Raw genomic sequence first — 21,298 nt, forward strand, 5'->3', positions numbered from 1 at the left:
GAACAATTCAATATGTAGTAACTGTAGCTTCTATAGTCCCTATTAAGCATTGAGATCTGCCTGCCCACCACAGGGTCTCCATCGCCGACCAGGGCCTTTAGTCATTTCCATGATGACACTGCATACTATCACCTGTGAACTGCAAGTAGATTTGTGTGGCCTCCCCAACATATTGACAGATCTTCATACCCCCCCTGCTGCCCAGCTCTCCTGGGTAGAATATAATAAAACCTAACCAATTATTTTTATTTTTATTTTAGAATTAAATCCAATATCCACTCCTTGAAACCTTGAGGCTCTTTCACACACACACAACGGTTTTGTGCCGTGTGTAATGTTATTACCGTATGTTTCAATCTCTTTTCAATCTTTAAAACTGAAACCATGGATGGCAGCCATCGTAGTTAGTGGTTGTCACAGCTGTAACACGACAACTGTGCCGTGTTTGTGTAGTATGGCAGCCCTAATGTATTTGTAACTTCAACTGAAGTTAAACAACGGTAAAAAGCCATCTGTTTACTTTACAGTACGCAAGCAAAAATTATGGTAGTTGCTCAATCAGCTTAATGATATGCTAGGGGTGCTTGTAAAGGGCGGGGTTTGCACTGAACACAGAAAAAAGAAAATTGCCCTCCAGCACACTGCAGATAAATCAAAAATACTTGAATCCTACATGATAATAGAAATTCAGAGGTATTGGTTTACATACATTTGCAAATATATGAATAAGCGCTGGGCCAACGTCAAGGCTCCTCTATACCAGCGTCCCTAACATTAAGGGGTTCACGTGCGAGAAGCAAGGCACCCCAAAAAATTCCAGCCAAGAACCATCCCCAGGGCATCACACGAAAAGTGGAAAAAAGGTGATAGTGAAGTGTAAAAGGATAGCTGTGTAACGGACAGAACTGTTGCGTGTGAAATAGCCCTTACTCATGTTGTAGTTTGGCAGGATCATTGCCATTAATATGAACATTATACTCTGACTCCATTAATATGAACATTATACTAAGATCCACCATTAATTTCTCGTACCACCAAAATCCCTCACGAAATTTGTATGGAAAAACAAACCATCCAGCTTTTGCTTTAACATACAGTACACATGAAACCCACTGCTCTTGATAGTAGAGGCTTCCCAGATGTAAAACTTTATTACTGGACAACACACATCAGATAGGAGGGAATGGCAAAAATATATCAGCTCTCCATCTGAGGAAAACTACTGGGACATAATTAAAGAGAAAGTTGCTACCAGGTAAATTTCAAGTTAAGCTCTCCACAATATTTTCCTCTACCAAGAGACATTTTAATCTACATATGGAGGAACTTCCTAAAACTTACACTCTGCGATGACACCCAGTGCCTCCTGGCTTGCCTCCTCCCATGTACCATTCTTTGAGGTACCTGTGCCTTCCTCCTTTGCTAACCTCTTGGTGAGCCCAACAAATGCTCAACCAAGCTCGCATCAATTGTTCTTGTAGTGGACAGTTGTTTGCCAATTTCTGGAGACAACTAAACCTACCATATGCTTCTTTCCTCACGTCCTACTCATCGCCCAGATGGAAAAATAACTTCCTATCTACCTGAAAAATATCACAAATGTATTCAGGCCTCTTGCTTGTCAGTATGGGAAGCATCTTGTATGAATGTGCCATTGCTGTACTTTGGATGTGCTTCCATGCCTCTACGACTCCTGTCCCTTCCCCCATAGAGCAAGGAATTTTGTAGCAAAATGCGCTTCTCTGCTTGGCTATAGATGCATAAGCATTTTTGATGAGTGTGCATACATTTCCGTGTGTGTGACGGCTGATTCCTTCTCTGTTGAGTACTATGAATATGTGATATTAATCTAATTTTAAGTGTAGCTGAAAAATTCACAGATAATTATTGTAAATGATGATTTAATGAATTTCCAAAAGAATATATTTGGCCAATTAGAGAAAAGTTAAAGTTAAACGCAAAATGTTTCCACCTATATTTAAAACCAACCCTGTCCCACCTGCCTGGTGCTGGTACCTAATTTACGGGGGTACCCTATTCATTTTGTACCCCATAATTTTAGGTACCAGGACAGGCTGCCAAGTCCGGGGCTGGTTAGTGTTTTTTGGGGGGACCTCACTTCATTTTTATTTTAAAAAAATATTATTTTTACAGTTACAACATAAGCAGCCAGCACATATCTCACTGATATGTGCAGGCTGCTAGCTCGGGCGAGATTTCCAGTGAGAGAAAACACTGCAATCTCGGGTCAGTTATCTCATCTTCACTTTATTATTATTATCCTTTATTTATACGGCGCCACAAGTGTTCTGCAGCGCCTTACATAGTACATAGAACTAATAGGTGAACAGGAAACAAGTAACTTACAGTACATTACAGTTCAATGCAAGGACACGATTTATATACATTGCTGCAATAGCGATTAAAGAACTCACAATAAGCAGCCGGGAGTTGGCAGTCACATGTTAGGTGCCCTTATGGGGAGTAAAGAGTAGAAGAAAATGTAAAGACAAGCACATGAGGTAAGAGGTCCCTGCTCGTGAGAGCTTACATTCTAAAGGGGAGGGGCAGACAGACAAGCGTGACACAGAAGGGGAAGATAGGGAATAAAGAGCATGGGGTGAGTTAGGATGAGTGCTGGAAGGCCTTGATGAAGCAGTGGGTCTTGAGAGTCCGTTGAAGATTTGTAGAGAGGTGGAGAGTGATGGGGAGAGGAAGAGCATTCCAAAGGTAGGGAGCAGCACAGGCAAAATCTTGGATGCGGGAGGGGGAGGAAGTAATCAGTTGGCAAAAGAGGCGGCATGCATTTGTTGAGTGAAGTGGACGGGCGTGAGTGTGAAGGGAGAGAAGGTCAGAAATGTGTGCGGGAGAGGATTTGGTGAGGGCTTTGTAGGAGAGTGTAAGAACCTTGAATTGGCATCTGAAGGGGAAGGGGAGCCAGTGTAGGGCTTGTAGGAGAGGGGAAGCAGATGTAGAACATCTGGAGAGGAAGATGAGCCGAGCAGCAGCATTGAGAACCGATTGTAGTGGAGAGAGGTGAGAGACTGGGAGGCCAGCTAGGAGAAGGTTACAGTAGTCCAATCTGGAGATGACCAGTGAATGGATGAGGGTTTTAGTGGCATCCTGGGTGAGGAAGGGTCTAATCCTGGAGATATTTTTTAGGTGGAAATGGCAGAACTGCGAGAGGTTCTGAATGTGTGGTTTAAAGGAGAGGGAGGAGTCTAGGATAACTCCAAGACAGCGCACTTTGGGGCTAGAGGAGATAGTTGTGCCATCAATGGATAATGAAATTGTGGGGAGTGATGTAGTGGAAGAGGGTGGGAAGATGATCAGCTCATGTTAAGTTTAAGAAAGCACTGGGACATCCATGAAGAGACAGCAGAGAGACAGTTGGAGATACACGTAAGGAGCGAGGGGGAGAGCTCAGGGGTGAAAAGGTAAATTTGAGTGTCATCAGCATAGAGATGATATTGGAGGTCAAAGGAGTTAATGAGTTCACCTAAAGAGGACGTATATAGGGAGAAAAGCAGAGGTCCAAGAACAGAACCTTGGGGAACTCCTACTGTAAGCGGAAGTGGGGGGGAGGAGGAGTCATGAGAGGACACAGAGAAGGAACAATCAGAGGTAGGAGGAAAGCCAGGAGAGGGCAGTGCCACATAAACCGAGAGAGTAAAGGATTTGCAGGAGGAGAGGGTGGTCTACAGTGTCAAATGCAGCAGAGAGCTCAAGGAGAATGAGCAGAGAGTAGTGGCCCTTGGATTTGGCAGCAAGGAGATCGTTGCTGACGTTCGTGAGGACAGTTTCAGTGGAGTGGAGAGAACGGAAGCAAGATTGAAATGAGTCAAGGAGGGCATGGGAGGAAAGAAAGGTGGTTGTAGACAATACGCTCAAGGAGTTTGGAAGCAAATGGGAGAAGAGAGATGGGTCGATAGTTGGAAAGTATGTTAGGATCAAGGGTAGGTTTTTTAAAAATGGGGGAGACAAGGGCATGTTTGAATGCAGAAGGGACAGTGCCAGATGATAGGGAGAGATTAAGAAGGTGAGCCAGATGGGAACAGGTAGAGGAGACGGGAAGGGATAGGGTCAAGAGGGGAGGTGGAAGGGGGGAGGACCGTATGAGGGCCATGACTTCCTTTCCAGAAGCAGGGGAGAAAGATGTCAAAGTTGGTGAGACAGAAGGGGTCAGGGCAAGGAGGGGGAGGAGTGCTGAGGGTCTGATGGGATATGATGTCTTCACATATGGAGTCGATTTTAGATGTAAAGTAGGTGGCAAAGTCAAGAGCAGAGAGCGAGGAGGGGAAGGGCAGAGGAGGGAGTTGAAAGTGGCAAAGACACAACGGGGATTTGAGGACTGGGAGGAGATGAGGTTCTTGAAATATGTTTGTTTGGAGAGAGACGGCAGCACTGTAGGAAGAGAGAATAAATTTGAAATGGAGGAAGTCAGCCTTAGAGCGTGATTTTCTCCACTGACGCTCGGCAATTCTTGAACACTTTTGCAGGTATCTGGTGCATTTGGAATGCCAGGGTTGTGGTGGGGATCTGCGAGGGTGAGTAGTTATTGCCGGAGCAACAGCGTCAAGAGCAGAAGTAAAGGACTAATTGTACAGGGAAGTAGCTTGTTCAGGACAAGAGAGAGAAAGTATAGGGAAGAGAAGAGAGTCCAGCAGGGAGGAAAAAGCAACAGTGTCAATAGCCTCAATATTACGCTTAGTAATGGTAGCCTTAGGAGGTAAAGGAGGGGAAGGAGAGAGGGATAGGTTAAAAGAGAGAAGGTGATGGTCAGAGAGGGGGAATGGGGTATTTGAGTAATCAGAAATATCACAACGGTGAGTAAAGACCAGGTTAAGTGAGTGCCCACTCACATGGGAGGGCGATGAGGTCCATTGTGCGAGACCAAATGAAGAGGTGAGGGTATGGAGTTTAGCTGCAGAGGATTCTGTGAGAATGTCAATAGGAATATTAAAATCACCTAGGATAATGGAGGGAAGATCTGAGGAGAGAAAGTGAGGGAGCCAGGAAGCAAAGTTGTCAAGGAATTTGGAGGGAGAGCCAGGGGGGCGGTAAATGACAGCTACTCTGAGGTTTAGTGGTTGGAAGAGGCGTATAGCATGAACCTCAAATGTGGGGAATGTAAGGGATGGTTCAGAGGGTATAAGCTGGTAGGAATAACTGGTGGATAGAAGGACCCCAACACCACCACCATGGCGACCCCCAGGCCGGGGGGTGTGGGAGAAGGCAAGTTCCCCAGAGGATAGAGCAGCAGGAGAAGCGGTGTCAGAGGGAGAGAAATCTCGATTTGCTTCGCCATCAGAAAACTGCTTCACCATCGCAAAACTGACTTTCACCTAAACTCGCTTCTTAGTAAATTTGCAGAACCAAAAAAAACAACAACCCCGTTTTATGCGATGCAAATCGAGATTTAAAAACAAAAACTCGACCAAACTCAATTCTTAGTAAATTTACCCTTTAGAATCCAAAAAAGGTTTACACTGTATAACACGTTTCTATAGATTTTGTTGAAGTAAATAAGTTGCAAAGACGATATTATTTACAATGCTGTACTTTACCTTATTATACATAGTGAAATTTTTTATGAAAAAATAAAATGATCACAATTTTTTTTGCTGTTCGAGATGCAAGTCACCAAATGAAATAAGTGTTGTGTACACAAATCACTGCAAAAAGTTGCTGAAAAATAGATGTATTTGTGACAAGTCAGATACCTGCATTCATCCCCTTGCTGTTCATACTGTTAAAATAAATCCATTTGTACATTTGAGGAAAAAAAGAAGTAGCCCAACCCTGATTATGCTAGTCAGTATCGGTCCGGTCCTCTGGGGGTAGGGGTGGCGAGCAATCAAACGTGTTCCCCTTCCCTACCTGGAGATAACCATCCTGGTATTCCTGGTTTGTGGCCTCTTATAGAATGATTATTAAAGTGGTGCCCCCTATTTAAATTAATTATATAATATTGCCCCTTATGGTAAACATTATGAAATTGTGCCCCCTTATAGTAAAATAAATAAAATAGCGTTGGCATATTCATAAAATAAAAAAAAAGTCCCCGATTTTTAAAATAAATTATAATGCCCTAATTGACCTGTTCTCTCTTTGTTCTTGGCTTGATCCAATGTAGTCTAATTAGATAAATTGCATCCTATGTTGAATATTAGGCATATCTCATGATTGGTTATTCTGCTATTAACTAACCAAACAGCCCAATTTTATATTGCTCATACAAGTAACATATAAGTTTCTATCATCTTAGTGGGAAATGAAAGCGCATAAATGTTTGGATATTTGTTTTATTTTGGGAAAGATACCGGTACACACAGAAGAATGGCACAACATACTTAAGTGGTGTTTTATGTAATTTCTTTATCTAAGTTGCTTGTGCTGTATCTTCTCCAGCATGCTTCGAATGTCCAGATATATGTATAATGATTTTTTGAATTAACGTTTTTTTTCTGTAGAAGATAAAATACAAATGAATGAAATTCAGACTCACTCATAACCATAGGGTCCTTTCAATAGGTCTTAAAATATTATTTTTAAGAGTTAGTTAAGACATTTAAAAATGTGCTTCAAGTGGTGGTATTGTGCATGTGATGGGCTTTTTTAATTAGACGGAGTTTCCATAGCTGCTTTCTCCTTTCCAAATGGTCTGATGTGTAAAGATGCTTTGAATGGTGTAGACTGGGTTGCTCCCTGTGCTTTTATAGGAAAACGTTTTGCACAAAACAAATTTCATATGTAAAAGGACATTTGTATGTACACACACACACACACACACACACACACAAAAAAAAAAACCCATATAGTAAATCATAAAAATACCAGGAATGGGCAGGGTCACTGGGCTACAGTGAGGTGCACCTGGACAAAAAAGGCACCCCAGAATTGGATGTGAGCATCTTCATTGGTGCATATCTATTCCCTGGCTCGGTACTGTACACCCGGGTGCTGCTGAGGCCCCTAATTAATGTATTATGATTTGCAGTAGGCGCCACAATACATGGATCTAGCACTAGGCAGAGAGTCACAGCTTCATGCAGCCAACGTTCCAGGCTTCTTTGCTTATTGCTAAGCAATGGCTGCTCTTCAGGGAACAGCACAGTTGTTGCTGCTTAGTTAATTGGTTATGTTATTCAGGTACTGAACCTCCAGGACAGGGCTGTAACTAGGGTGGTGCGACGTGCCACAGCACAGGGCAGGGGTGCTGTTGGGGCCTGTCAATTTTCTGTTTATAACCATTCTCACTTGTATATTCCTCTTCATTTACCCTCTGGCACCTGATGGCCGCTCCTGTCTCCTCCCTGGCTGACTCCCCCTCCATCTGGCCAAGCACCTACAGTCACATCCTGTTTTATTTAACACATTTCAAAATACTGTCATATCTGGGACTCTGATCTCCCTGCCGCTGATATTTGCTGCATATACACTACAAGTAGCATACATCTATACCTTCAGTCAGTGATCTACACTGTTGGCTCCTGGCTTGTTCATGACTATTCTGATGGACAAATCCTGCAGCAGGTGCAGCTTCACCAGCGCTCTCCTATATCTAGGGCTGGTGAGTTATACTGCTTAACTGGATATCATCACTGAAGTCATTGGGTTTACACCGTATTTGGCAGTGACACTTGGATAACGGTGGTACAAAGGGATCGGTACCCCTTCATCATTGTACGGGAAAAATCAGATTTGTTATGCCCCTTCCCAATGAGGCCACATCGATTTTTCTAGCACATGCATCATTTCCTATTGTATGCTCTATTAAAAAAATATGGGGGGTGTGCCAATTCTATTTCTGGCCCAGGGCAGCAAAAATTCTAGTTTCTGCTCTAGCGGCAAATTAAATAGCCTGCAACTTGCAAGAATTGATTGCCCTTTAAAATATCGGGCAAACTAACAAGAAATTTGTAGATGCTGGCAAGTTGTAGGCTATTACCCCCCAAACTATCTCCTGTTGGCTCTCCAGGCTTTTAAAGGCTCTTTCTCTGGCGTACTTGTCCTGCTCATAGTTTAGCCTGACCCCGTATTGATCCTGTGTTCTTTCCCTGTTGTGACCCGGACTGTTTTTGGAACCGGCTTCTGTCTCCTGTCCTGACATCAGCCTATCTATGGTCTTACTCTTGGCCACTGTCCACCCTGGCCTTGGATTGTTCATTGGACATTGTGTTAACTGTTGACTGCCCCTGATCTCAAACTGTTTACTGGACTTTGCGTAATATGCTACCAGTATTGATCTTGTTTTGTTTACTAGAATTTGCTTTGCCCACTGCCTACTCTAACATGGGAATGTATACTGTACTTGTTATGCAGTACTTGGTGAACATGTTCCATTTGACTGCCTCAAACTGAGTTCCATTCACTTCACCTACTTTGCAATACCCAGGGATAATAAGTCTCTATTACTTGGAGCTGACAATCTGTGGGCATCCGAGCACTTGAGCCTATAGCGATCTATAGGAAAAGTGGCTTGCTATAAATGACCTCACAAAGCATTTCTAGGGTTCTTATTATTCCCACGGGTATTGCTCTAACATAGTCATAAATACTGTGATGTGACCAGGGTTTCCATCCTTTTTAAAAGAGCCTTCAGCCACCATCTTTTTGCCATCTAGTCCCTGAAGTCATTCAGTGATATCATTGCTGCTGCCCTTGTAACTGAGAAACATCACCAACATGTGCAAGCAAAACGATAATAACTTACTTTCCGTGACTGTGTATAAAGCTTCCATTCCAGAATGGATGTGGTCACTCACATGACAGTGTAATAGCCATGTTCCTGTGTTCTTTGCAGTGAATTCAACAGTTTGAAAAGTCCCAGGGAAAAGATCAAATACATCTGACTGATAGACTACTCCAGTCTGTGGAACAGAAAATAGGTACATAGTAATATGTACACAATTCATCCAGCAGACATGTTTCTCTTCAATACAAATCCCCCTTATTTCAAACTATTTCCTATTTTCAGTCTGATGTATAAATAAACTCATCCAGTATCTCATAAAGGTATATGCTTGGCTTCTAACAGCATTCCTGCTGTGTATTTTTACATGTTGTGTACAGTGTATATGGCTGTATGTAGAAAGCTATACATTGTACAAATATTGTATAATACCCCTTTCACTCCTCAGCTAAAACCCAGGTCGCTGCTCGATTTAAAGGGGTCAGAGTTGGATTCCCGGGTCCAGTGACCCGGCAGTCCGACCTGGGTTGCTTGCACGGTTTAACACAGGAACTACCAGTGTACCCAGCAGTGTAAACGGGTAACCCAGGTTGTCCGACCTAGGTCCTGTTTACAGCATAGGGAGATCTGGATTTCCCAGTGCTTGGAGATGATGTCCTCTCCAAACACCTGCAGAAGAGTTCCACTGCACACGGATGTAGTGTAAACATTGCTACCCAGGGAATAACCCGGGACAGCGCTACAGTGTGAAAGGGACCTATCCAGGGTCTGACACAGTTTTGAAACATGGACCTGATTCAGAGCCGCTCGCTAGGTGCCGCTTGCTCGTACGCGGCCGATGGTAAGCGACTGCGCATGCTTCGTTCTGCACGTGCGCAAAGTACTCTGTGCGATCGCAACCCACTCACTCGCCCAGTAACCACAGCCCTTTGTAATGAGTGACAGGAGAGGCCATTTGTGGGTGGTAACAGGGGCAGGACACTAATAACGGGGGAGTGGCGGTGCGAACACAGGCGTGCCTGAGTGTTGCAATGCCGTTTGTAAGGCGTGCATAATTAACAGGCAGCGTCATAGTACACGTCATATGCCTGTTTTTTACACTGAAGTTGTCGCAGTGCTTGCGGTAGGGGAAGGCAAGCATAAGTTCTGCGTTTGCTTCCGATGGTCCTCGATGTACCAATGTTTTAATACACTTCCTGGAGATGATGTGCGCTAGTGGGCGTCTCTACATACGCTAATCGGTGTCTGCATACACAAAGCGATCGCTCCCACAGACAAAGTGGGCGTGCTTATGCCTTTCCGAGCGAGAGCCTGCCATGCCGTCACTTAGCCGAATTTGCATACGCTGAGTGCGAGCGGCTCTGAATCTGATCCCATGTTCCAAATTCCAGGTCAGACCTGGGACTTAGGTGGAAAAGGGGTATTAGTGCTCCAAAGCCTCTCTATTCACTATACCCATATGTCAGGTGATTGTGGTTGCCTTGGTAATTGCATTATACTTAGCAAATTATAATTTATCAATAGCAGTTTAAATTAAAACAATATGGAAAACATGGTCACTTCCAGTTTCATATTACAGGAAAACAGACGTTTGTTTTAAATACACACACCTCAGCTTTACAAGCAATTGCAAATCTTTCTTCCTTTTAATCAACTGAAATGTAACAAATATTTCTCATCTGTCCTTGTACATACTGTTTATTTAGTATTAAGACAAGTTGCACAGTAGCTCTGAAAAAACAAGATTCCCCAAGTCCAGGTTGCATATGGGTGTCACAGCAGGCCCTCCAAGAGCCCTTATGCTGGGTACACACTGTGTGACCAGAAGATATGTCTGTGACCGACGTCGTTCATGGACATATTGTGTCGGCTGTGCAGCACAGCTGATGCCCAATATATCTGCCGATATCAATAGCTCATGAATCATTTCTTTGAGGTAGCACTGGCAAACATTTGAAAGTTAATGATATTGGCCCTCATTCAGAGCCGTACGCTCTGAGCAGAGCGCACGCTCTGAATGAGGGCCGGGCTCCATTTTCATGGAGCGTCCTCCTGGACGCTCGTATAGCTGTGGGTCACCACCCACAGGCTATACGAGCGTGCATTGTGATGGTCGCGATGGTCGAGACAGGTATGCCTGTGTGTCTCAAGATGCTCTGTATATATATGGGTATTTGGAGTGGTACCGCCCTACCCTTCAGATAATTGTGTGGGCGGATTTAATGATCGCGGCTGTGCATTCCACTCATCTGGAGCGCAAGCCATTTCCGCCAGAAATTACGTTATTATCCTCCAGACAAGGTCGGTGCGTTCCAACCGCTGGAGCGCATAACATTTCCGCCGGAGGTCTCTTCCCTCTGTCACCTCCACGGTGGATGATAGCTTTCAGTGCACATGCTTGCTTTTAAAGATGGTGGACACACTGGTTACTATGGTGATCTTTTTAGTTTACATCACAATCGGTTTAAAAACATCAAAACTAAATACATATATCACAGTTAATAATACTCTTTTTATAGTGGTACATCCTATTAAGGTGCTAATATGGTATAGTTACATCATAATTATATAAGATCTATTATTGTCTTTGGTTTAATAGTAGAAAGAGGGGCTAGTATTGGTCTGGCGGTGCAGATTGCACAGATACCCATTTAAAGTGCTGGTTATTATAATAAATAACAATAAAATATTAAAACAATATAATATGGGTCTAATATAGATGTCCATAAAAAGTGCTGGTCAGAATAAATAACTACATATATTAACAATATACTAAATAATTAAAAGATGATCCAAATAGAATATAGAAGGTAAGAAAACAACATATCAAGAATAGCGTATCGTAAAAATGAATATAAATAAATAAATATACATTCCCTGTTTTACCCTAGTACATGACTCTGTACTCACTCATTGTCATGATACTGTAGACATTGAAACCACCGTAGAGGGCTTCAAAAATATACCCCAGGATACCCTTTTGGAATATAAAAAGGATAGGGAAAAGGGTAACCCACTTCCTATATCATTTATCACTACCTATAACCAGCAACACATGACTGTGGAACACATTTTTAGAAAAAATTGGTTTATTTTAAAGCAAAATCCAATTTTAAATGAGATTATTCTTCCCAATTCTAAATTTACATATAGAAGAGCACCGAATTTTAAAAATTTTTTGGTTAAAAGCACTGGTGTCTCATACTACTCAATCATCAAAAATGGAAAAGTTTTGTTCCACATCCACCAAAAAAGTATTTAAAATAAATGAGTTCATTACTTGTAATACCACAAACTGCATATATGTGATAGAATGTAATTGTGGACTACAGTATATGGGTAGAACCACAAGGATATTAAGAGAGAGGTGGACAGAATATCTGCAAAACATTAAAAAGGTTTGGAGAATCACTCCTTATCACAACACTTTAAGGAGAAACATAATTGTTCTATTAGTGGTATAAAAACAATTATAGGTATTAAAAAAGTTGAGAACAATTGGCGACTAAAGGGGACAGAAACGACACTAGCATAAACAAAAATGAAACTTAGATATGAAATAAAAACCCTTATACCTCACGGCCTCGACAATGATTTTGAGCTAAAATGGTTTCTTTAACTCATATTTGTGAATAAACACCCCTATACACCATATAAATTTATATGGTTATATATTCGCCGCTAGCGGTCCTGCAGGGTGAGTACAGAGGTATGTACTAGGGTAAAACAGGGCATGTATATTTATTTATATTAATTTTTACGATACGCCATTCTTGATATGTTATTTTCTTACCTTCTATATTGTATTTGGATCATCTTTTAATTCTTTAGTATATTGTTAATATATGTAGTTATTTATTCTGACCAGCACTTTTAAAGGACATCTATATTAGACCCATATTATATTGTTTTAATATTTTATTGTAATAACCAGCACTTTATATGGGTATCTGTGCAATCTGCACCGCCAGACCAATACTAGCCCCTCTTTCTACTATTAAACCAAAGACAATAATAGATCTTATATAATTATGATGTAACTATACCGTATTAGCACCTTAATAGGGTGGATGTACAACTATAAAAAGAGTAGTATTAACTGTGATATATGTATTTAGTTTTGATGTTTTTAAACCAATTGTGATGTAAACTAAAAAGATCACCATAGTAACCAGTGCACACACAATCTTTAAAAGCAAGTATGCGCACTGAAAGCTACAATCCACCGTGGAGGTACTGATCAGCGCTCTAACAAGTGGAACACATGACAGAGGGAAGAGACCTCCGGCGGAAATGTTATGCGCTCCAGTGCGTGGAACGCACCGCCCTTGTCTGGAGGATAATAATGTAATTTCTGGTGGAAGCGGCTTGCGCTCCAGATGAGTGGAATGCACAGCCGCGATCATTAAATCCGCCCACACAATTATCTGAAGGGAAGGGGCGGTACCACTCCAAATACCCATATATATACAGAGCATCTTGAGACACACAGGCATACCTTGACAAAGGCTGTGGGCCGAAACGCGTTGGTACCTGTGGAAGCTGCCAGTATACACCACTTTTAAGAGGGACCTGTCATTCTGCAGGGAAGGTGAATTGCTGTTGGGGTGGCATTTAACCCCTATTGCTCTAACACTGTGCCTTTCTGAAAAAGTTATTTCTGGTACGCTGCGCTGCCACCTTGTTTTTATTACATATGATATGTTTTTACCTTGTGGAAAATAAACGTGACAATATTTCACGATGGTAGAATCTATATTGTGATTTTTTTTTGAGCTGCTGTTTGACACTGAAGAGGTGTTTCTGGAGTGTGTTGAAACAAAGAAAATATTTGTTTGGAGAATTTAAGAAACCAGTTTTCACTGTATTATTTATTGACTTTTTATCTAAGAAAATTCTACAGCTGTAGTATACAATAGTGACTATTCCCTATACCTCAGAGGAGGAGGACAGCTTCATTTCACATTTTTGTATTTGCTCACATTTGTATGTTGAATTTAGATGCTTTGTAAGAGAGGGAGAGTTCCTCCAGCTGGCCGTAATGATTGTGAGACGGAATTGGGTACATGTGCTCCACTTTTATACATCTTGTGGTGCGCCCATGAGATTGGCCATTACAGCCCAGTTATGCACCTTCAGCCATAAGTGGAGATGTGCTTGAAATGCATACAACTCTGCATCTCTTGTACTTGCGTAGGCTTGGGTAAAGCCCATTTTTCCATTGCCCTGTGCATGTAAAAACCCCAGGGACACTTTCATGCATTTGCCCCCAGGCTAAAAGTTGCCAGCCAGATCATGTTCATACATAAAAATAACAAGGCCAAAAATGGTTACCGTGTATTTAAAACTATGTGCATGGAAATGCACTGTGTGTATATCCACTTCATTCCCCAAGCCAATGAGATGCCACATTACATGATCTCCGACGCACATAGTAAGGCCAGGTAAATTGGCGTACATTCTCCCATTGACACCTGAAATTAAATAAAAGAGGTTATTCACAATGATGATGAAGTGATCTCTGACAGCTATCTGATGCAGTGAAAGATGTTAGTGAGTGGCCTTAGAAGTTATTCTGCATGTTAGTTTACTAGTAGCTAGTGACATTAATGGGGCATGAGGCACAAATTCCTAGTGGATTGATAAACTACAATCACATAAATATTGGTTCATCACAAAATTGACGGCCTCCGCTGTAGAGGAATTATGTCACTAAATTACCGAATTGTCTTCAGATTCTAACAAACAGTCAGTCTAAAATAAACAATTATTCATGCCATCAGATTATTCATACCATCATATTAGCACACTTTGAGCCAAATATCACAAGTGAAATATGCAAACACTTCTAGTCCTATATGGAACAGTGTGGAATGTTTGGTCGTACTCTAGTCATGGCAATGAGTTTCTGCAGTGGGACAATTGCGTCAGTAGGAATCAGAGACCTGCATTTCTACTCACACTTCCTCATAATCTGAATTTGTTAGGGGAACTCTTAATAATCAGGTGACCCACATGGCCTGAAGATTCCTAGGAGCACAGCATTCACTCTACACTTCTTTTTAGGTCGCAAATAAAAGAAAACCATGATATGAGCCTGTGGCAGGGTGGTGCTCTGCCTGACATAAGAACGGGGCTAATTTCTCACGATCTACTGATGTTATGGCATGTATAAGGCATCATAGGCAACTTCACATTGAGCCTGCTATGAGGAACTAAACTCATCTTGTCATATACCTAACCCTCTGCACTGTTTCGTGGCTTTGCCATGTCTACATCATGGCACATTGGCACAGGGCACCATAAGTGCACAGTGTGGCTGAGTATCGAGGACAAAAGACACACATCACAATAAAACGCACATGTGCAATAAAGAGACAAGAGCAGATTCTGGGGAAATAAGCGCTTACATCCAACACTGTATAAGTGAGGTCCTGTGAGATAACAATTGCAGCTGAAAAATGGGGACTGTTGTAAAGAAACCTGGAAGCTTATTATGTACAGTAGTAAAACCAGTGATTAGAATTCGGCAATAGTGGACTATGAATCACTAGTCATCATCAGTATAATCCTAATTGTAATATTCAAGCGATATTAGGAAAATAATAACGTACTGTGCATCAAGTTGCTCTCAACAAAGGTCTCATCTTCTTTGTTCACCTCATCTGGATAGTTGGAGTATGTCTTTATATTGTCATCTAGATACCAGGATTCATTCTCATCAAAAATCAGAAAAAGAAGAGCGAAGCGAGAGAGGGATACTTTGGGTAAGAGGTATTGATATGCTATTCTCTTGCAGATCACAAGGGGCCCAATCAATCCACTGTACAAGTCCTAAGGAAACATAAGAGTTTCAACACGTCTTCCACAAACCTGTACATTGCATTGTGTCATGTGAGGAAAGATTCCACCACTAATGCCGGCCATACACGGTGCGATTTTCTGTTGGTAAGATGTGTTGTATGATTGCCCTTGAAATTCTTCCCTTGAAATTCTACATACGATGTGGTCAAAATGATGTACGATTGATCATTACGATCATACGATCCCCATATGCATATGTATCACATTGTACGGTTTTGCCGTAAGATCTACGATCCAGATCTACGACGGCGGGGATGTGCATCGGCATTGTGAATGGACATAAACAACACACGATGTGCACGATTGATTGTTAGGATCAATCGCAATCGTACACATCGTGCAAAAAATTGCACCGTGTATGCGCACCTTAAAACTAGCCCTTGGCTCTGTAAAAAGACAGACACGGACGGATAGCAGATCTTTGGCAGCGTAGTGTAAGGATGAGTTGTGATTAATCACACAGACATTTTGCAGAGCAGTTACACAGCATCCGTTGTCACCACTCAGTGTACTCAGCCACTTTGTGGGCTGGTATTCAGAGATGTCACTAGTTCCTAGGGAAATAGGACACTGCATTTACATGAATATTGCTTCATCCAAGAGAATGGCTACTTTCACCGTGTACATGGGAGCACTTTAAACAAACCAGCTGTTCCGATATCCTGTCACCGTTTTCTTTTTAAGTCATAATTTTCTGCTCCACTTTATAGTGTGGTGTCCTAATCTAATAGGTTTAATCTATCAGAAGTGTGAAATAAATCATACAGTATCAGTGGCGGATCTTACCTAGGGGATGCGAGGCTGCAGCCCCCCCAGTAAAATCTGCCACTTTCTCTGGGTGCCATGATTCTACGCTACACACTGTATTCACACTGAAGACAGGCAGCAAGGGGAGGTGTCTCCTTCCCCTGGGACTGCTAGTCTGGGCTGCATTCAGCTTTTCGGGCAGACCTACTGGGCTTCTCGGGGCTGCAACCAATGCAGCCCCAAGAAGCTGGTCTTATGCGTGTGCATGCGCCGGTCCTGACTCCTGCCAGATTCATTGAGCAGGCGCTGGGACCCAAGACAGCAGCAGCGGCAGCCCCCCTCAGGGAAGAGAGCAGAAGCCGCTACTGTACAGTATTACTCTTTGTGGAATTGTTAAGATTACAAAAATGCAATAACTGCATTACATAGCTCCCAACATTCCAAAAAAAAATGTGGTAACAGAACTTCCCATGCCGCAATACACCTAGAAATCATCCTTACTGTGCCTCACATAACCATGGCAGTGCCCCCTTATCGTCAGTACTTCCTGAGATATACAATGATACGGCATATTTTAGATATTAAAAAGATTAATAACAATTAACATCGTGAAGCAAAGGTCAGCCTGCTGCCCCTGTCATCTTGCCACCACAGGTCTTGGCTTACGGGATCTGTCTACAAACCCCTTACTGGTGTTCGCATGATGTCATTAAAGAGCATTTTCTAGCTTGAAGATTTATTAGTGTAATGTGGAATTTCTAGATGATCATGACATCTGTAATATATGTTATTATAGTGGCATGAGGATGGTGCTTCAGAGGTGTCACTAAGTGAGTGTGAGTACATGCTGATGAGGAACCATAATGAAGCCTTCAGCTGTAGACAATTTCTTGGGATAGGTTATATTTCCAAACAATGGTATACCAAGGGCTGTGATTTACAGATAACATACTGTATTTTGTATATTGAACTCAAGCTTTAGTAGTTTGCAATAGGATTTTGATAGACTCTATATTAAGATTCAAGTGAGAAGACCACTTTGCTATAGAAAAAAAAAAGTAACTACTGTAACTTTTGTTATGACATTAGCTATATTTCATTTCTTTTAATTATCTTTATTATAAATGAAACCATCTCAACAATGGCATTGTCACAGTTGGTGCTAGCGAGTTACCTGTATCAGGTGATGAGCTGGAATCACTGGAGGCCAGCTGGACTGGAACCATGGTTAACATGAATAGCTCTTTATTATAAGAAGTGGGTAGCAGTGAGAACTGCCTTTGGTGATGAGTGACTGGAACTGGAAACTGGAGACATTGGAATGAGACCAGAAGGAACTTGGAGTGACCGGACTGGGACCGGCAGGTAGGCTGACTGAGCTGGTCGGGGTACCAGTAGATGAGCCTGCAGCTAGATGGTAGCACGGAAGCTACTTGGTGCAGCTAATGAGCCGTGAGGCGAGTGGACTTGGAGGAACTGGACTGGGACCGGCATGAAGGCTGGTATCTGGATGGCTACGTGGAGCGGCCGGTTAGCCGTGGGTAGATGCTGGTAGCTGGGTGGCTACGTGGAGCGGCTGGATAGCCGTGGGTAGACGCTGGTAGCTGGGTAGCTACTTGGAGCGGCTGGGTAGCCGTGGGTAGACGCTGGTAGCCGGGTGGCTTCGTGGAGTGGCTGGTTAGCCGTGGGTAGACGCTGGTAGCTGGGTGGCTACGTGGAGCGGCTGGATAGCCGTGGGTAGATGCTGGTAGCTGGGTAGCTATGTGGAGCGGCTGGATAGCCATGGGTAGACGTTGGTAGCTGAGTGGCTACGTGGAGCGGATGGATAGCCGTGGGTAGATGCTGGTAGCTGGGTAGCTATGTGGAGCGGCTGGATAGCCGTGGGTAGACGTTGGTAGCTGGGTGGCTACGTGGAGTGGCTGGATAGCCATGGGTAGACGCTGGTAGCTGGGTGGCTACGTGGAGCGGCTGGATAGCCGTGGGTAGACGCTGGTAGCTGGGTGGCTACGTGGAGCGGCTGGATAGCCGTGGGTAGACGCTGGTAGCTGGGTGGCTACGTGGAGCGGCTGGATAGCCGTGGGTATACGCTGGTAGCTGGGTGGCTACGTGGAGCGGCTGGATAGCCGTGGGTAGACGCTGGTAGCTTGGTGGCTACGGGGAGTGGCTGGATGTTTAATCAGTGTGGGGAGGTGAGAGCTCTGCACACACAGAGAGGTAACAGCCAGCATGATTCAGCCAGAGCAGATGTCCCAGGAGAATTACAAACACAGATCCATGGAGCAGCTGGCAGAGGTAAGTCACAAAAGGTAAAAACTAGCCAGGATTGTGACAGGCATCCAACAAAATGGTGTTATGAGTATTAACTAGAGATGTGCAGGTGCGGATTAGTTCGGATTTTCCTGCCAAGTTTAGATTTTTCCCACCAAAAATCAGGTCTTAGAAAGATGCAAAACGTCATATTTCATGGACAAACATATATTTCATGGACTTTTGTCAAGGAATGATGGTGTTTGTCCATGAAAGATGACATTTTGCCTCTTTCTGAGATCCGATTTTTGGAGTGAAAAATCCGAATTTGGAGGGAAAAATCAGAACTAATCCGAGCCTGCACATCCCTAGTATTAACTCTCCACACATAGAATGAGCAGCATAGAATGAGCAGCTAAAAACATTGGAAAATGTCTGACGTCTCACAACATTAATCCATACTTCTCAATTGGCACGCTTACTGAGGGTAGTGAAGCCTTTTACAATGCTGCCATGCCTCCTTGTCCCAAGTCTGAGATTATTGATTTTCGGGAGGTGCGCTAATCTACCAGCCATCAAAAATATCTAATTTTAAAAAAATGGCTACTAATATAGTAATAACAAGTAAATACTATAAATGTGAACATATATGTGTGAGTCGGGATGGGTATGGGATTCTGACAGATGTCGGGATTCCGGTGCCGGCATTCTGACTGCCGGCATCCCAGCGGTAAGGATATTGACCACATCCCGTGTGGTCATTCACCACTTATGTGCACACTGTTCCCTGATTTCCACCTTTTTTTTTTTCCTTATCGTGTTTGAGTGCTGTTTGGGTAAAGAAGCCATGGCTGAACTCCTGCTGGCCTAGGGTGTGGCTCTGGGCTTCCCATATGTTAGTAGAAGGGAAGATGAGAACCTGGTAAGATTTGTGTACCTTCCAGTTGAACTGCATTGGAGATTTCCAGGCACATTTCCCACAATGTAAAAAAGTGTTTCAAAACTGATAATAGCACCACATGCAGTTTAGGCAGTGCAGATGTTACCTGTCATGATCAATTTAAGCCATAAACCAAGAAGTATTTTTTATAAGAAACAAAAGGAGGCTTTCTTAGATGGTACGGCGTTAGGTTTTGATGTGACATTTAAGCGGGGTACACAATAGACGATATGTCGTCCAAATGCAGCATGGCCCTTGCAATCCCTCCCTGCATCAGCAAGTGTGACCCGCTGCACGACACATCGGCTGGGTACACATCATTAAGTGTGTACCCAGCATTACACTTCTGCACAGTGCACCTCTTCTGATTGTTCCACTTTCTCTAAGTGTACTTCTGTAATGCAGAAGTGCTCACTATGTGTGAAGAGCAGGCATCTACCTTGACATGTAATCTTGGTGCAGGATGGGTACTGATTTCCCAGGTCTGGCATTGTCAGAGGCCTGACGGTGTCCCAGCGAGCAGTGGATGAGGAGAAATTTCACACTCAGCAGCAAATTATTGGCCCATATATTATTCATTAGTGCTTTTATTTCCTGAAGAATTTGGTCCCTGTCTCTCCCGGGACCTCAGTTTCTCTCAATGGCCCTGTCTGGGTGTAGTATTTCTATATTTCACACAACAATTTCAGGCCACTAAGTCTTGGGATTAAAGGACAAAAACTGGCTGGTTTTCAGCATACAGTATCTGACATTAACAAGTCATCTTAAAGCTTGACAGGGTAAAAACTGGGATAATAATCCCTGGGTAAAGTATAATAGCAAGAACAAAAAGGAACCTTACCTTAGTTTGATCAACTGTGGAGTAATAAGCCCAAGTCACGCAATCTACTTCCTGCCTGTTAGGGCCAGAGCGTCTGGGAATTTTCCATATGTACTTTTCTATATGTCCTGTAAGTAGGTTAAGGATTATTAATAAGCAAACACATTCTACACATAAAGTACCTAATAAATGATATGATTTACAATTAAATGTATTACATATAGTTACATCCAAACAGGGGCATTTCTAGAGAGGAGGGGGCCCGTGTGCAGTCTCCGACACAGGCCACCTCCTCTCCGCCCGGTGGCCGGCAGCGCACTGAGCTGTGCGCGGCCAGCGCCGGAGTTATAGACTCTGGGCACTAGAGAGAGTCTATAGTGTATATACAGGTCACGGGGAAAATGGCAGCCAAGGCCATTTTCCAGTCGTTTTACAGCGCTGCACGCCCGCGCCAATGTGGCACTTCGGAGAGGTAAGTAATATTATGGGTGCAATGTGTGCTGTGCGGGGCCCCCCTGGATCCAGTGTTCCCCACGCACTCTGCACCCATTATAGATACACGCCCCTGCATCCAAAAGGAAAGTAAATGACTAGACCTCTATAATATAAAGAATGTCTGAAAATGAACTTACCAGGTTGAGCTGGCTTGATTTCATTATCATCTGGTAATATACCATGGGCATAAATAGAATATGGTCTGCTTGCCTTGTTCTTAAATACTATATGAATTTGATCATCCGCATTTGCTGTTATGAGTGGACCTGTCAAGTATAAGAGAATTTTCTTTGTGACTAGGTATATAGTAGTTGGTCTTTGAGTACATGATTTTTATAGGCGTTTTCCTGGAATTTTATAGTTGTACAACAGTCAGTTTACAGCACCTAACCTTCTACTTGTATCATACTGTATATGTACATCTTAAAATTAAATTATTGTCCCAATAGTAAAGCCTAAAGGTGTTTGGGGTGAGACGTGTCCATCCCCT

The 21,298-nt window shown here is 42.9% G+C and overlaps 1 protein-coding gene across 1 annotated transcript in view; it reads right to left on the bottom strand.

Moving 5' to 3' along the window:
- Nucleotides 1-6,291: 6,291 nt before the first annotated feature.
- CP (ceruloplasmin) overlaps nt 6,292-21,298 on the bottom strand; it is an 82,111-nt gene continuing 67,104 nt past the window's right edge. The window contains exons 14-19 of the mRNA XM_088472094.1: nt 20,946-21,074; nt 20,335-20,441; nt 15,310-15,529; nt 14,030-14,169; nt 8,717-8,873; nt 6,292-6,467 (exon numbers count right to left, since the gene is read on the bottom strand). Of these exons, the coding sequence (XP_088328220.1) occupies nt 6,454-6,467; nt 8,717-8,873; nt 14,030-14,169; nt 15,310-15,529; nt 20,335-20,441; nt 20,946-21,074 (767 nt within the window). The 3' untranslated portion in view covers nt 6,292-6,453. The remainder of the gene's footprint in view (nt 6,468-8,716; nt 8,874-14,029; nt 14,170-15,309; nt 15,530-20,334; nt 20,442-20,945; nt 21,075-21,298) is intronic.

Source organism: Taudactylus pleione, unplaced genomic scaffold (assembly GCF_031769625.1).
Source record: "Taudactylus pleione unplaced genomic scaffold, aTauple2 ptg000120l, whole genome shotgun sequence".
NCBI lineage: Eukaryota > Metazoa > Chordata > Amphibia > Anura > Myobatrachidae > Taudactylus > Taudactylus pleione.